Consider the following 18174-nt stretch of genomic DNA (forward strand, 5'->3'; position numbering starts at 1 on the left):
TTCTCAAATTTCATAATACAAATATAAAGTTAAAAAAATGCTTACATGAAAAATCTATAATAAGCAACAAATGAAAAATAAGAAAACAAAAAGCAATAAGAAGCTAGAATATCTAGCGAAGAAATGACTATTTTTTATGTTAATAGATAAGACCAATAGAAGAAAACAACAGGAAAAATAAAGTGCAGCGAATGGGGTTGTTCCTTCATTAATCAGGGGTCTCGAGTTCGAGCCTGAGTATGAAAAAATTCTTGGTAGGGAGTGCTTCCCCTGATTGGGCCCTATGCGACGCGAATCTGAATTGCGAGCTCCAATGCGGGTACCGGATACCGAATAGAAAATAAGTAAATAAGGCAGAATGTTCGATAGCTTTTAAAAAGTAAAACATAAGAATAAAAAATAAATTTGACTTTAAGAAAATAAGATGAGGACCTAGAAAGAATTAATTGAAAAGTTTGACATTTTTTGAAAGGTTTTGTGAAGACTACAAAAGCCCTTTTGTAGTCCCTTATATATAATTGTAATGTAAAGTAAAGTAATGCTAATTAAGGGCTTAATGCTATACCAACCAAAGGTCTGTATTATTTTGACCAATGCGCCGAATTTCTGATGATTGCTTGGCTCTTCCTGCATGGATTAATATTTAATAGAACACGATAATCATACGAGGAAGCTAATTAAATTAATCCCTCCCTAGTTCGATTAAAAACAAGTTAATTATTCACGTCGAGACAGGAAATCCATGAGACAATTCTCTTCTATTCCTCTACTCCATCTTTAGTCCAGGGAATGGAATCGTCTTTAATAAGGAACAGTATCTCCCAAGTGGGAAGAAAGCAATTCACCTTGTAAGTAGGATTTCCCAACACAAATCCGAATTAATCGAATCCCAAAAGCCAAAAAGGTACCCATCGCCGCAAGAGAAACCAACAATAAAGAAATTCGTCTTTGTTTTGTTTCTCCTGCATTCAACAGACTCAAGTGCTCACATAACATAGTCTCAACTCCCACCATAGTGTATTTCTTTCTCTTTCCATTGCATTTTATGTGATATTATTTGATTGAACACAAAATCCAATATATCAGTTAGAACTTGTATCTTTTATGACTAGTAAGAAAAAACTAAAGTAATAGTTAAAAGGCTAATATAAAATAGAAAAGTGAAATACAAATTTAGATGGAATGAGTATGAATTTGTAGGCTGCGGAACAAGCAATGGTAAATAGCAACTAGCATGAATAACGACGTGCAACTGGTAGGATTTCGAATCGCTTGTCAAATTGGTAGCCAGTTGAATGACATTGAGCATGGCAATAGGCTCAATAAATGTGCAACTAGAAAATTATTGAATAGCAAGATTTAATAAAATAACCCTATACTGTGACTAAGTTATACCTAGAATGTACTTCAGATTGGCCTTGACCAGCAATAACTGTCGACTGATATTGAGGCCTGCGATATTCTGTTCACAAATGCTACTACATACTCCAGAGTCCAGAACGAGATGGATGATGAGCGCTAACCAAATGAGTCGGGAGGGAGGAGCAAGGCTCTCGGTTCCTTTGTATACAAGAGACGCTACAGAGACAAGAGAACGTGGCCCTCAAATAGTGTACAATGGGACGCTGCAAGTCATATTAATCTTCCAGCAATACCCGGTTTCCATCTTCTCAAATCTCATAACCCTACAGAAAGCTGAACGACAAAGAAATTGAATGAGAAATGTTAATATCAATAACATGGCACAACCTACAGAAAGCATGCATATTTTTCAAAGCCTACTGTACGACCCAGTGGGCGTGTACTCGACAGATTTGTCCTTTTAACTTAACCTTGATAGGACAAAAAGGAAAGCTAACACTCGTAACCCTCCCATTCCCTCATCATTTCTAGATCAATCCCCCACCAACATATAAAACCTGCACAGATTTTTTGTTAAACAGTGATGTAGTTGAAAATAAATATACCAAGCAACATCTAATTTGTACCTCTTATGAATTCAGATAGCACAATGCTTGTGCTTGAACATAAAATGAATCCTTGTACTTTCTCCTACTGACAATGTGAATCCCATTTCTAATCCAGTCCTCTCGATGAATCCAGGCATCCCTACCAGTATCAAGAATTCCAAGGATCTGCAGAGATATATTTAGAGTGTGTAGAAGTAATACTAACTCTATAGGGTCCTCATACAAACTTAAAAGTGAAGCACGATACGGGATTTGGTTGAACAGGTATCACCTTACGCATGATTAAAAGAAAGTCACCTCAACAAGATAAGTACATTTTTAGCCTGCTGCATATATAGCAATCTCAAATTGACCTCGTGGTTATTAGAAAAGAAGAATTCTACCCAAGTGTAGTAGTGTACCACTTAGTCTTCTTCAGCAACTAAGGTTATTAAATAAAAAGCACGACAGAATACTATGCTTATCCCTCTAAGGCTCTTGATCTTGAACTGAGATATTATTGATAGATTATGCACCAAAGTAGGTTCAATGGCACAACAATCTGTAGCATCAACTGTCCCTTAAACCATGTAGCTGATGTAATACCGGTCAGTTGACGCAATTAGCAGCCGCATTACGCTGTTCAGATAAATTCTCTTCAGTGCCCTTAATTTCCTTAGTGACAAAAACATACTCCAGGTAATGCTACAATAGAAAGTTATTATTTAACAACTCCTTCATTACTTTTTATAACTGTGGTGTGAGGGCTATCTTGCGTGTTTATTATTAACCACCTCCTTATAGTAACTTCATATACAAAGCCCGAAATTGTATCACAGTCATAATACCAGGATGTAAGATTTAGCTATTAGAAATAGTGTGATGGACATTAAGCAGAACCTCTAATAAAAATAGTGTCTACTTACTGCTCCGCCTTTCCATGACACAAACGCTGGATTTGTTCTCGATTGCAAGACCTAATATATGTACATACAAATGTAAATGTAAATTCCTGCCAGCAACTTATTATATAAAAAGAGAATAAAAGATGAGATGAAAACAAAATATTGGAAGTCTGCAAGGACGGTATAGGTCCAAAAAAAGGATGGGCATCCATACATAATACTTTCTATTGCACCTATTCAAGAGCCAAAGATTCTTCAGAGTTTTCATTTCAAATATTTACCACACATGTTCCATTTTAAATATGTATACCAACAAGTTGGATTAGTTGGCGAAGGAATTTACATACAGGGAAAAAGAAGGGCAACAACAAGTACTACACTTCAATTCTGAGCAAGTTGGTGTCGACTATATGAATCCTAAACAGAACAAAAACACTTCAGAATTGTCTTTTAGCCATTCATTTCATATATGAGTGTTAATTAAGATTGCTTTATCTGTCAGAAAGAAAAAAGAGGGAAAAGACGGGACATAGAAGAAAATTTCTAACTAAGAGGGTGTTTGAGTAAGCTTATAAGGTTTGGCTTATCTACGCGTTTGGTGAATAATAAAAGTGCTTATATGCCAAAATCGCCAAAAATCATAAATTGATAACCCCAACTTATGACTTTTCAGCTTATAAGCATTTTAGTTCGACAAGAAATTTACTATTTTATCCCTAATACTTTTAATCCCCAAAATACCCTTTTCACGACACAACTCTTGACTCCCTCTTCATTCCATTTTCACCATTTGTTTTTCTCTCTTTTGCGGTTAGATCCTTCTCCCTATTGCATTTATTTATTAAAAATAGTCCTATCAAATCAATTCAGAGTAAATCGATACATAAGTTAATTTGTATTTGAATCAATAAGAAATAGGAATCTTGCAATAATCAACTCCTTTTTCAAAAAAAGGCTCAAGGTGCCTAATAATCTACTCCTTTTTAGTGGGAACAACTTCAAAAGCGTTTTAAGTCATTTCAAAAGAGAAATGTGATTATCAGCACTTTGTAACCAAACATATCATCTGCTTGTTATCAGTTCCATCCAACACGTAATGGCTTATAAATAAGATCAAGTTTATAAGATTAAGTTTAACACTTAAAAGGCTTTCCATCCAACACATAATGGCTTATTTATAAGATCAAGTTTAACACTTAAAAGGCCTTATTAGTACTTGATGCTTATCAGCTACTTTCAACCAGATAAGCCAAACGGGCTCTAAATCAGCTAAAATCACATTTTGTACTCATCAACAAGTGAGAGCAAAAGATGTGCATGTTTCCTAAGGAAATATCAAGGAACTCTAATATATTCGCTTTTACATTCTCCTTTCCCTTGTTTTCCCCATTTATGGTCATCAGCAAGCTAAAAACAACCTAAGCATCTGAAGGATATATTTGAAAAGGCCAAACAAATAATGAAACCTTAGGATGATAATGGTGCAGGACTGAGATATAATCTATTGGATTAAATCAAGACGTCGGACATATGCATCTGGCAAAGAGAAGACAAAGGTACGCAAGATCGTTTGGAAATGCATATTAAAGAACGACCACAAACTAGAAGAGAAAAAGAAATCAAAAGCTGAAAACTTACCTCCACAGTGTCAATTGCTTCATGTGAAGGGATTGCATGCAAAACTCTGCATACAAAAGAGAGTAGTAAGCATAAATTCATCAAAGGATACTAGTGATCTCCTAAACCATTGGTATAGCTAAGAAAGTTGTGAAAATTCTACTTATTAGCACTTACCCGATAACATACCAAAATGCAGTCGTCTAGTTATGCTTTAACAATCTTCTAAACAGGGTAAAGTATTCATTGATTATTTGTATATATATAATTATGTCCAACTTCCAGAAACAGGGGCATTGTTTTCTTTTTCACTGCTTAAAATTCACGCAAAAGTAGACTCGAAACAAACCTTTCCTCCACAGCAGGAATGAGACCATAAATCGATGCAGCTCCTCCAATCTGGAGAATTGAAAAATATCACATTTCAAGCTACGACAATAACTTTAGGTTGAATGTCCAAATAACTAACCAGTTGCATGCTGCAAAACAACTTTCTCTGTAAGTCAATACGTCCTGTTAATTGTATGAAACAAGGTTCAGAAAGAGTGCATCCAAATTCTACCACATTAAAGAATAGATTAGAATTATCACCTGTCAAAAGAATGCTCTTTGTAATAGCCTCAGCAAGTCCAATAATATCTTCTTTCTTTGGCTTTGTTTGGAAAATTGGGTAGCTCTCCCACATTGGATATGCACCACCACCAGGGAAGTCCATTTGCCATGTGTCCTCAAGCATATCATCATAATCGTTAAACCTATTTAGATGCAATAACTGAGCACAGAAGGAGGGAGAAAAGATTTATTGACATCATATGTACTTAACTTACCAAGAGCGGGGTGGCGGAGGGTAGACATCTGGAACCAAAAGCGTTGGGTAAAATAAACCCATAGGGGGAACCTGTATTAACAACTGTCAGGCACAAAGCACATAATATCAAACCTTGTCCATTCAACAGTTCAGCTTCATCAGCAAGTACCAAATCTGCCTCTTTCTATTGAAATACAGATGGGATTTGATACTGTAAAAGATTGTAGTTTGGCTAATTGTTAACATGGGATCTCATGTTCAACAGCAAAATCATGTTACAATTGCTCACGTGAAATCTCAGCTTCAATTGCAAAAGAATGTCATGATTTAATTTTGGATTTTTCTTTAAATTATGATTAATAAAAAACTTGTTTGGATCACACAATGCAACTTGTCTAACCATGACAAAAAACACCTAGCTGCACTCCCTAGTAAGCAGTAACCTTGTGATCTATTGCAATTGAAACTGTTGCCTCAGAGTTATGAGGCATAAGCAGAATCTATCTTAGAAACGTTAGAATGTGAAAATAAAACAAATGGCATTAATCGCACATCCTCTTCAACAAAAGCAAACTAAATATAAGAAGATTTTGAAGTTAAGAGGTATACATTAAGAGCAGTCAGCCTTGTCTTATGAGATCCAGGTGGCATTCCATCTTCATATGAATGTACCACAGCAACAGCTTCTACTTCCCCCTCCTGACAGTGGAATAAATTAAACATTTAGGTGTTCATGTAACGATGCATCAAACTCATAACTATAGTTTTATCAACGGTGCAGTAGATTACAATAGAAGGTGACCAATCGAACATATAGACTGAAGATCATCCACTAATTGTCTCTATTCATCCCAAAGACATTTTGGATATACATTCCCAGTATCATACATTGATTACCAAAGTGAGGAATATCCAGTAATGGGCTATACATGTTTCTAGCATATAAAGGTTAAGAACCTTAAAATTAGTATTTTTTTTTTAAAAAAAAAATTAGGAAACTCACTTTGATCTGACAGTAGGACTCCTTAAGTCTGTTAAGCATCAGCAAATCTACAGGCTTTGACAGGGCATCAGTTCGAATTGGTGGCCATGTTTGATGATGCCTCTGAGTCCAGAGAAGGCATCTTGATATATCCTTAAAAAACAAATATTTTTGCTAAGATGGCATCTCCAAGAAATAAAAATGAAAATAACTCTCTAGTATAAGCAAGCATAAAAGATAAAAAGAATTGAGCTTCTCGACTTTTCCACTCCGCAAAGTAAAATCCACACTTTCCACTGAATGCTCACCTCTCCACCAAAACGTAAAGATATTTGTGTTGTGGGTAGAGCCACTCCATCCTGTCCAACAGCATCAACCATTAGCATAGCGACACATGGGGGATCAGCATAAAGGTCAAGTTGAAACTTTCAGGATGTTCTATGCTAAAAAGCACAAGAATATCACAGAATTCTCCTGCTTCATGATTTCAGTAACAGCAGATGTATAAACTGTATGTCATCTACATTGATAACAAGCCATTGGCAGAGCAATTGGTAAGACCAAAGGGTGGTTGCCCCTGATATTCTTGCTCAAGTGACAGGATTCATGCTGAAGCAGTAATCACAGGGAAGTAATGATTTTAATGAAAGATATTATGGCAATGATAGAATAGCACTCTCGCCTCTCTACCTCCCAAGGTAGGGGCAAGGTCTGCCTACACTCTACCATCTCCTGACCCCACAAGGACCCCACTTGTGGGACTACACTGGGTATCTTATTGTTGTTGATAGAATAGCACTCTAAGAATCCCAATTTGCTTGCATAATTTAACCTAATATCAAGAACATGGGTAATGGGAAATTTTGTTATACTTGGGTGTGGATGTATTAATCATGACTTGTCATAATTGGTGGCAAGAACAGTTCAGAAAATCTATTAATGAAATAAATAGGAAAGTTACCATTACTGTGACACCTTAGTAACAAGAACTACTTTCAGAATGTTATCATGATTCATGTCCAGTTATAACCCCCTCCCGCTTCCACACACACAAAGCAAACAACCTTGTAGTATCAAAGTCACTAGAATCCTTATCCTGGATCCCGTTTCTAATACAGGGGTGCTACAAAAAAAACTGTTACAGAAAAGGGGGCTTAACTGTAACTTTCCAACTATATCGAAGGCAAGTAAACCACCATACCTCAACACAGATAATAGATGTCACTTGAGCTCCCATGTTGACAATGCATGCTGTTGGTAAACCATTTCCAAAAGCTGCAGCAAGACCTTCCTGGTTTACCCAATTCAAACTAAACATGAATAACAAAGATGATTTGAGCCTACATTTTCATCAATAACAGTAGCACTGTTTGATTACAAGGTACAGTTAGCACTTCCAGTTAGCTGTTTTCAGTAGTCTGCATTTCCAAGAACAGGCGATCTACATATTCAAGAGTAAAGTTTTCCTATTTCAGCAAACTTTTTAACGTCCTCGAATGTTTCTTCCTTAGCCCTCCTCAGTTAATTAAGAATATTTCATCAATGAGGAGGGGGCATGGAGTTCAAGAAAGAAAGATTGTTTGAAACTTGAAGTCTCAAACATGCCATAACATTCACGTGGCTCGAAAAACCTTGTCATTAAGGGTAAAATTGGTTTATGTTAAAATATTTCCAAATTTAAGAGAGTTCTCATTCTTTTTGGAATGAACTAAAAAAGAAATGTTATCACATAAACTGGAACCAAGGGGGAGTAAAGCTTTCGATCTTGTGATTGCAATAAGAGTCAACTGGGAGCCCCAAATATAGGATTTAGGGGAGCAAAATTATCAAGTTAAACCATACAGAGATTCACTTACCGTGCCACACCTCCTCCCACCCCCACTATGCCCAACTTCAAATAAATGGGTGTTTTTTATAGATTCTGACCTTCTATTCATTTTATCAAGAAGTAGGTGCTCCATAAGAAAGCAAGTCGGCTCTATCTGTTGGGTAAGTTATTGCTAAACATAATGGTGTACTAGATAAATCTTCCTATTTTCCTCACTTAGATGAAAATAGTGTTGCACCTCGGAAATTTGGGTTGTCGTACTGTGAGTAGACTAGAGTAAGCATAAAGTGAGCATGGAGCTCTTACGACCATAAGAAGGATATTTGGTAGCTTTAAAGTGAATGCGATAAGAATTTGGAGTTATATGAATTGGTGAGACTAAGTTCGTCAAAGAAAAGTGAAGTATAAGTTGTGTTTGGGAAAGGTTCTGTAATTATCGAGCTAACGATTATTTAGTAAGGTCTTGAGGATGAGTTATAAGGTTCCTTGAATTGTTAATGAAGTGTTAAACAAGTGTTAAGAAGGTTCCATAAGGATAGGAGATCAAACGAATCGACGAGAGCATTTTCGGAAAAGGGTGAGTTATACGACCAACTATACGGTCCGTATAACTTTATACGGTCCCTATAGTGGTCCGTATAACAGTCACAGAATGGATCAGTCCCTGATGGACTTATACGGTCACTTATACAGACCGTATAAAATCATTACGGGTCAGATTTTTGCAACTAAGTCCCAAGTTCTTATTTTTCATTTTTCTCACTTTCTCCACACCTCTTGAAGCCTCTAGAATATTCTATACACCATACCCACACAAAATGAAGAGAGATTAAAGATCCGACGCCAATAATCAAGGGAAATCAAGTGAAAGAATGTTCACTAGGGTTGATAGAAGCCAAGAACCTCTTGGGTGGTGAAGTTGGGCTTTTCTCAAGTGGAGTATTTCATCCAAAGACCATTCCTATGTGATCAAAGGTGAGTTTCACATTTAAATTCGTGTTACTAAGAATATTGAGTAGTTGAAAGACTTGGATTATGGAAGAAAGTAGAGTATGAAGTTCAAACATGGAAATGGTGGGATTCTTGAATGGTAACTTGACTCGAGTCATAGTTCTTGACATACCATGAGCATAATCTTGTTATGAATGATATTAAGGATGTTGAAGAAGCATTATATGTAAATGAATATGACGTGTTGTTGTAATTATGGTTATGGATACCCTTGAAGGGGAATTGTGAGAATTGAATAATGTTTAACTTGAAGAAGTCTATTGATTATGATGTCTTGGGTGTTGTTAATGATGTTTGGGAGTTGTTTATCATATGGAAAAAGTTGTAGAAACAAAGGAAACACTGCCCAATTTTCGTTAGCCCTTAGTTGTTTTAGTTGAGGCCTAAGTATGTTTCCGGTTACCTAATCTTCGTACGAATTCTCTTGAATGTAGAATCGTAAGCTTGGAAGGGGAACGTTAGTTGTTGAGGAGACGTGAAGGTATGTAAGGCTAATCCCTTCTTTTCTAAGGCATGATTCCTATAACATGATTTCCCCTATCTTTTCATGACTTTCTTACATTCTGAAAGTTACAAGTCCATGATCATTAAGAGCTTCTCATGAGATACGGATAAGAGATGGGTTATGATAATGTCAATGATAATGATATTCTATGTCCAGAGATTTTAAAGCTTATGATATGATGCTATTATGATGTTCATGGATTTTTTTCATGATTCCTTGATGTTATTCATTGTTGGTAGTCTCTCCTTATAATGCTAGTTCCTTCAAGATGAGACATGACGATTATGATTATTCCATAATATAATCGGAGGTTACCGACCTTATGTCACTCCGATAGAGTTACAGCTTTTACTTGAGCTCTTATGCATGCTTCATGTTAAGTAAATGATGATGATTACACCGTGTCTATATGGCACGGGCAGCACCGCTAAGGCGGGCGGCTTATGGATGATGATGACAGCACCACTAGTGGGCGGCGTGAGATGATTTCCCGAACGCGGGAGGCCCGGACGCGGGCTAATGATGTTATTGATTCAGACAGTTATGTATGTATGTGTGATTTGTTTTAAAGGTAAAAGTGAGCATGCATGATTCCACCTCAAGAGGCAAGCAGTTACAATTATCCTTTCTTCTCATGCTTTCTATACTTCCTTATTATGTTATCATATATGCCTTACATACTCAGTACATTGTCGTACTGACGTCCTTTCTTTTATGGACGTTGTGTTCATGCCCACAGGTAGACAGGGAGACGGCCCGGACACCTAGGAGCCTTACCAGCAGCTGTACAGGAGCACTCCACTATTCCGGAATCGCCGCTTATTGGTACATTCTTTTGTGTACATATTGAGGGCATGGCGGGCTTTGTGTACATATTGAGGGCATGGCGGGCTCCTGTCCCATCCTTATGTTCAACACTCCAATTAGAGGCTCGTAGATACATATGTGTGGGTAGTAGATGTTATGTGGTTTCATCAGTGTATATTATGTATATCATTTTTGTAGCCTTGTGGGCCTACACATATTTATATGTATAATTCGGGAGATGTTGGTGATCGTTTCATATTAAGTTTACTTCGAGAATTATGTTTGTGTGAGATGAGTATGATAGCTAGAAGGGTATGCGGTGCTCAGTAGTCAGCTCCGGGTACCCGTCATGGCCCCCAGTCGGGTCGTGACAAATAGAATGTATAACTTTGATCTACACTAAATGGCCTAACAACAACTTCTAAGAAGGAGCATAAAATTCCCTTAGAAAACTAAATGTAATCCCTTTTAGAAAGTGCCGCAAGCATATCTAGAAAACTGCATTGAAGGTAGTAATATGCAAGGTCTTCTATGATTATACAATACATACCATACAAACAAATGTTCTTGGCTTTACTGTTGATTAGAAAGCATAGGACAAGCAATTACCAGACCTTCCTAAAAAATAGAATGAAGAAGAATTACTTTTCAAAGTTCATGCTGTCATGAAGGAGGGTAGTTGAAAAATATTCTGAAGAGGTAAATAAGAACGAAGATTTAGGTCTGACTTGTGTGCATACAATCACTTTATATTAATGATAAAAAAGCTCAGCAACATAACATTACCTGGTGGACTACTGCTGAACTGAAGCATAAGTCACGCAACACGATAGATAGCATTTCCTTAATTTCTGCTTGCATAAACAACAAGAAGCGTTATATTTTTTATAAGGAACAAGAAGTGTTATATCGGGGGAAGGGGGTGGTCATATGGTAAAGCCACACTCACCTACAACAACAACTACTATGCCTTAGGTTGTGTTCGGCTATAGAATCGTCACTGACAACGTCTACAGTCTTAGAATGTTTGTGCATGGACTATGAAGCCTCTTGTGAGAAAATGGAAACAAAACATAAAAGGTCCAGTATCCAGTTAGCACTAGATTTCTTGTGATGAAGCACTAAGAGGAAAATGGACGGTTTGATTGACGAGTCAGTGAAGGTGGTGAAATTTGAAAGAATTTCCAGGCGAAGAAAGTAAAACCCAGAACATCTTTGTCACCCACCAGCAGTGGCAAGTTAGCATAGAGATTGGCATGAAATTAATGTTTTGTTGTTCTTCTTCTTCTGTATTTAATTTGATGAAATTTAAATCTTTTCAAAATGCTCTATCACTGTTGCAGTTCAATCTGGGTTCATCTATCTGAAGATTAGTCACTTACCAGCAATCCCTAAGACATCCTACCAAAGAAAATAAAGACAATCCAAGGAAATCATAGGAAAATTTCCTCTTCACCAAATTGTTGGGCATCTCCATGGATAACAATACCCTCTTTCAAAGCTCTTGCTCTGCATTGTGGTTTTTCTAATTTCAAATTCCACGTAATGGATGAGTAGAGAAATTCTCTGAGAGACCATTTTATGATGGGTCGTTACCTTCAGCATTTGGAGCGGCAAGGAAATTATAATGCTTGGAAAACCAGGGAAGATAAGGGAAAGGTAAAGGGAAAGTACTGCTCTTTCCATTTCGTAGCTTGGCATTAGCGGTAGGAAGAGGAAGGAACATGGAGATAATTTCTTTTTGGACATACTAATTTTGAATTCTCTTTCCTCTTCTATTTTTCCTCTTCTTATACTTCTGCTCTCCTTTGCCTTACCTCTCTGGATTCAGCTCAATCTATTGTCAATTAAATTGATTATCCTCGTTTCAGTCCGCAGGGACAGCGCATATGTAAGAGAATACACTGTCACATTTTTTTACAATGATAGTGGTGTTCGAGCCAACTTGCACAAACCTGAACTCCACCTACTACAGCACACAAGCACAAATGTCGGTAAACCTGCCCACTAAGGCTTGAGCAGCTAGGGACTCCCACTATCACACACACATATCTCTCTTGATAATCCAATTAGTAGACTATTTATTTTATCTGGAACACTGAAACTATAAATCACTTCATCAATGAAAACAGGTGTCCCATAGATGACTCTATGGCATTTACATACCAACTCAGGGAAACACACAAGAGACCTTATGCAGATGTGAAATAGCAAAGCTAGCTGGACTATGAGCAGCTAAATTCCGAGATCCAGTGCGATATGCACCTTATAATTTTTTCCCACGTATTGCAGATCTGACCAAAATAACTACATTCTAGCCTAAAGATAGATTTACCAAAGTTCTGGTTTTAGACACAGAAAAAATGAAAAGGAATAAAAAATAGAGTATATATACCTCGATTGTCGAATGTCTCTGGAATAACAAGGATTGCAGAATACATGTTTCTCTCACGATGAGGAATATGCAATTTCTCAACCAAAATCCAATCCCAGATAGTATGCAGGTCTTCAAGAACCTAAAATTTCCCCAGTGGTATATTAAAAAATATTAGTCATTGGAAGTCTAGTTAATCTGAAACAAGTTACATTTATATACCTTTTGGACAACCAACAGATAAAATTTCAGAACGACTGTCAATGAAAAAATTCTAACAGGAAATCCCAAAACACTAATTTCAAAAGTAAAGCTACTAACTTGTGAGTCACAACTGAAGAACCAGATGCACATCAAAATTTCCATGCATCTACAGAAATCTTAAAACAAGATATTACCTGCTGCGTCGGGTAATGTTGAGATACATTAAGATGACCTCGGCGTATAGGACGGCGCAAACAATATGGTTCAGTAGGGGATATTCGTAGAGCTTCCTCTCCACATATGTACTCCCTATATTTACGTGCACTGGAATTAGGTTCAACCTTGATCTTGCTTTCCTTCAGAGTGGGGGACTCGCTGGTACCACCCTCGTTGGGTGCATCTCCTTCTGCTATTGCAAAACATACTTACTCGCTCTTGAAATAAAGGTGAAAATAGCAGAATAAACAAATTAAGCATGTTCTTGTATCGGCTACCATTGAAAAACAAACAAAAGTGAAACTAATCAGAAAATACCATCTCTCCGACATGGAGGTTCTGATCAATGAGTAGTCTTTGCATGGTATATAAGCATTGAAATCTTTTATAAGGAATGCTGGTAGAAGCTAATTTCCAATAGAGATATAACAAAAGAGTCATTATTCAAAACGAAATGTTGAGAGAGAAAAACATCATTTCCAAGTCCACAGTTTAAGATCAGGTAATCAACTATGGAAGAGTTGTCGTACAATATGCTTGTCATAATGCTCATAGGTCATCCCAGAAGCTTGACACTGGAATATCAGTTAATATCTAAATGCATAAAGATCTCCCAGAAAAGTCTATGAACTAGACCACCCACAGCAACTTTCATAGAATTATCGAGAAGACACTATTCGGCTGCTTTAGACATTAACAGCAGAAAGTATTGTCCTCCCAGCTGGAACGCAGAGCTACTTGCCAATCAACTAACTGGCTAGGACATCACTTTCGGACAAAGAAGAGTGAGCAGTTTATGAATGTATACCAAAAGAGTTACAAAATTTTGTGTATCTGTACATATAATTGGTTTACAAGAAAACTATACACCACTATAACATTCAGCATTCGAAGTGTAACAGCCAAACCTAAACGAATAAATGCTTCATTCAAAGACTGAAGAGGTTACAGTTCTCACCTGTTGTTGAAGAATGAGGGACATTTTTCTCAAAAACATCAGTCCAAGTGAACATTGCCTCTTTCATGTCATTTTGCGGAGGATGTGCATCTACACGCCCCATCTGCACAGATAAACACAAAATACATGCAAAAGCTTGTCGATAGTGGTATTCCGGAAAGCATGACTGTAGATACTTTATAGTTCAACTAGTTTTGATTCCATGAAAATGTTCCTGATAAAATCGAGCTTCCATAACTCCAATAACCACTTCTTACCGCACATTTACGCAGAAATCTTGCAGAATCCAAGAAACAAGTTTCATATTATACTTAAAAGAAAAGCATAGAGAATTCTTCCTGGTACCTTGCGTGGATAAGAACTGTTAGCTGCCTGCTCATCCAAAAATGGAATTCTTAATAGCGACGCAATCTGATAAAAAAATTACGCGAAACGTTAAACATATATTATAATATTCATGTCATCAATCTATAAAAAGGTTCATATCCGCACATATATGATTAAACATCTTCTTTTTTTTTTTTCAAGCTCACATATACAATTGAACATTGTTTACTATATTTCATGTACTAACAATGTCATACGCTCTTTCCCGCTCCATATGCTGTGCAGTTGTAACTTGAGTATTCAGCATCTAAGCACCAAAAAAAAAAAAAAAATCAAAAAGATTTCATAAAAACACATTCAATCACATAAACTTACAAACTTAACATTTGATCAACAAAATAAAGATAAATTAAAACTCTAACACTTGATTTTGCGAAGAAACACACAAAATTGCAAATTTTAGTTTGAACTTCTTTAAAAGAAAGGCATAATACATAATTAGACACCTTAGCTTGACCTCAACTGGCGACTAAACACTCTCAACTTTAAGAATGAACATCTAGACAACTCAACTCGTCCTCACTGTATCTAGTGGAAACCCGACGCTGACGTGGCACATAAACTTTGGAAGCGTCTAGATGATCATTTTGTAAGTTGGAGTGTTCAACTGACACAATAGGGACGAGTTGAGGTGTCTAGATGTGCATTCTCAAAGTTGGAGTATTTAGTTGCTAGTAGAGGCCAAGTTTAAGTGTCCGTCCATGTATTATGCCAAACAAATTCAATCACATAAAATTACAAACTTAAAATTTGATCAACAAACTAAAGATAAATTAAAACTTCACAACTTAATTTTGAGAAAAATCATATAAAATTGCAAACTTTACTAAAAAAAAAAAAAAAAAAATCCAAAATTTGGGCTTACTTGATCTTGAACATTTCGTTTAGGTAATTGACTAGTGCGACGAGCAATGCAATGAGGTATATTCAATGGTATGTCCTGTTGAGCCAATCCAATTCTGATATTTGTCGAACCTAAATTACATTGAAATATTTCACATAATTTATCCACTGGTTAATAAATTAGCTAACAGAAAAAAAAAATTATCAAAAATACACAGCTTTTGAAAAAATTTACGCCGCGTAGCCCTATATACAATGTTATATAACATTATACCCGGGGAAAGTAATGTACATCAACCTTGTAAAAAAGGTGCTTATACACAAACATGAGCTAAATCAGTGTATTTAGAATTTGGAAAACACCTAAAAACCCGTTTTCACTTTTTTATCAGTTTCATTACGTTCAAACAACCAAATACACTGAAAATTGAGAGAGATTAGGGTTTAGGACCTGGATTAATAACGACGATATTGGAACCACGGTCGTTGAATAGATTAGTAGGAACTGCTGTTTTCATATAATCCTGTGTATATGCCATTAATGAAATTTTGTTAGATTTTTTTTTTTTTTGTTAATTTGAATATAGAAAAGAGAATGTGTGTAACAATGGTGAAAGTGACTAGGTGTACCATGGCTAGTGCTAAGGGAGGACAATGACAACTATCGGAAAATTGAATTGCTCAATTTGTGTACAAATTAAAATTAGATTTACAAAATGCCAATTATAAACTTGTCCCTATTTATTTATTTCTCGATAGTTTTGCATTATTAAGAAGTGTTCTCTGTTTCAATTTATGTGAACATATTTCTTTAGTAGTCCGTATTAAAAAGAATCACCATTTTCTATATTTGGAAATTGTTTATATTTATGCAACAATTTATAGCCACATAAAATATAAGTGACTCATTTAACACCACAAGTATAAAAATATTCTCTCCTTTGTTAAACTTCGTGCACAGTCTAATAGGTTCACATAAATTAAAACGGAGAGAGTAATTCTTTAGGGTATACTCACTCCGTCACAAAATAAGTATCATCTTAAAAAAAATCACGCTCATAAAATCAATAAATTCAATAAGGAGTTTACTAAACAACCCCTATTTATTAGATATTTTTTTTAAATCACTAATATATATAAGGGAGAGTACTAATTTTTTATAGTCCCCACATGAAACTTTTTGTATCTTTTTACCCCTAATTAATGTTTTTATTACTTTGTGAATCCTCACACATTTTGGTAAATTTTGAGAACTTTAAAAGCTTTTTACGTACCACTAAAAATGATGATCTCATGCAAAAGGTGATAGTGGACCCCACAAAGCACAGTCATACATATTTGAATTAAAACATTGTTCTTACAATATTATTTAGTATTATATATTGATGCTATTTACCATTTATCATTTACTAGATTAAATTTATATTCGTTCGATTAAACGTAATGTTTATTTTTTAAAATTATTTTCTCCTATAATTTTATAAGGAAAAAGAAAGCTTAAAGTAAGAATAATTAATCTCATTGACTTTTCAATATTTTTTTGTTTGATTTAATTTGAAAGAACATGTGAAGAGTGTCTTGCGATACTAAGGCTTTTTAATTGTTTATATTTATTTATAAGTTAACTTTTGATTTCAATATTGTAGCATTATATATTTTTGACAATAGTTAAATGCAACATATCTTTGGCCAAAAATAAGTTAACCAATATGGGTTCAATTCAGAGAAACAAATGAAATTAATTTTACATATGATAAAACTCAATTTTAATCATTGGAGATTATAATCTCAAAAAAATTCAGTAAAATAGAAATTAAAAGAGCTTTTGTGCATTTAATATTTAAAATAAAATAAAATTATTCTCCTTTAACTTTCAGATACTTTTTTTGTATTCAAATATTTTAGAAGTCTTTAGAAAGTGTCTAAGTGATGTTACATAAACAACGAAGTAAGAGCAATTTTTTTTGAGAAAAAAAATCAAAAAAATTAATTTTTAACGTTAAAGAGTATTACTTCTTTAATACTAAAGGCAAGGTTGGAAACATTTGTCAATTTTATCTTGAATTTTTTATGCTACGTAACTCTACTTAATCCTTCTCTTCTTCTTCTGCTATGTACTACTTTATGCCACGTAACTCTACTTAAGGACACTTAAAAATACATAATCCCGCTTTTCTTCTTCTACTATGTGCTATTTTATGCTACTTAACGTTGTTTAATCATTCTTTTCTCATTCTACTATGTGCTACTTTATGCTATTTAACCCTATTTAAGGCTACTTACAATACATAATAAGGCTACTTAGCCCAATTTAACACATCTTTTTTTCTATAATGAATGCTACTTAAACCTACTTAACCATACTTAATGCTATTTAACTCTATTTAATTCTTCTTCTTCTACTGTGTGCTACTTTATATTGTTTAACCCTACTTAAGGCTAAATAATGTCATTTAAGCAGTGATTTAAACACGCTTAGGCTTAGGTTCGAACCTGCAACCTCAAACAAGAAGAACATGCACCTAACCAATGCTCCAAGCAAGTCTCAATGTCAAAGAGTGTCACTTTCTTTGTATATATCAGTTTATGCACAGTATTAATATATATATATATACATACATATATCTAATAAAAAAAATCGAGGAAGCGGTGTCGCTTGATACCCCTTCGGGTAAACTTGAATCCGCCCCCTACATCTAATCCTTTTTTTCTTATTCTACTATGTGCCACTTTATGCTACTTAAATCCTTCTTTAGGCCACTTAAAATGATTAATAAAAC

General features: G+C 35.3%; 1 protein-coding gene across 5 annotated transcripts; it reads right to left on the reverse strand.

The window, feature by feature from the left end:
* Positions 1-1123: 1123 nt before the first annotated feature.
* Positions 1124-16121, reverse strand: LOC132609078 (actin-related protein 9). 5 transcript variants are annotated; one of them, XM_060322911.1, is made up of 21 exons: positions 16025-16121; positions 15846-15918; positions 15417-15526; positions 14739-14798; positions 14510-14575; positions 14165-14267; positions 13185-13399; positions 12808-12928; positions 11199-11263; positions 7463-7552; positions 6570-6620; positions 6283-6414; positions 5889-5978; positions 5299-5381; positions 5063-5226; positions 4941-4984; positions 4821-4870; positions 4493-4538; positions 2876-2926; positions 1989-2135; positions 1124-1695 (listed from the first exon to the last, which is right to left on the reverse strand). In XM_060322911.1, exons 1-20 carry the CDS (start codon positions 16025-16027, stop codon positions 1992-1994), a joined length of 1761 nt encoding a protein of 586 aa, XP_060178894.1. In that variant the 5' UTR covers positions 16028-16121; the 3' UTR covers positions 1124-1695; positions 1989-1991. The 5 variants fall into 5 exon arrangements, with proteins under 5 accessions (XP_060178894.1, XP_060178890.1, XP_060178891.1 ...); XM_060322907.1 differs by lacking the exon at positions 16025-16121 and having other exon boundaries at positions 15846-16008; XM_060322908.1 differs by lacking the exon at positions 16025-16121 and having other exon boundaries at positions 13185-13396; positions 15846-16007.
* Positions 16122-18174: the final 2053 nt, after the last annotated feature.

Source organism: Lycium barbarum, chromosome 9, assembly GCF_019175385.1.
Source record: "Lycium barbarum isolate Lr01 chromosome 9, ASM1917538v2, whole genome shotgun sequence".
Lineage (NCBI taxonomy): Eukaryota > Viridiplantae > Streptophyta > Magnoliopsida > Solanales > Solanaceae > Lycium > Lycium barbarum.

Bases quoted from the DNA above. Each gene is read 5' to 3' on its own strand.
- LOC132609078 (XM_060322907.1), bottom strand. From the start codon at position 15,933: ATGGCATATACACAGGATTATATGAAAACAGCAGTTCCTACTAATCTA. The intron at 6,621-7,462 runs GTATGGTGGTTT...GCTGTTGGACAG, and splicing joins CATCTATTATCTGTGTTGAG to GATGGAGTGGCTCTACCCAC. The intron at 5,227-5,298 runs GTAAGTTAAGTA...GCATCTAAATAG, and splicing joins CCTCCGCCACCCCGCTCTTG to GTTTAACGATTATGATGATA.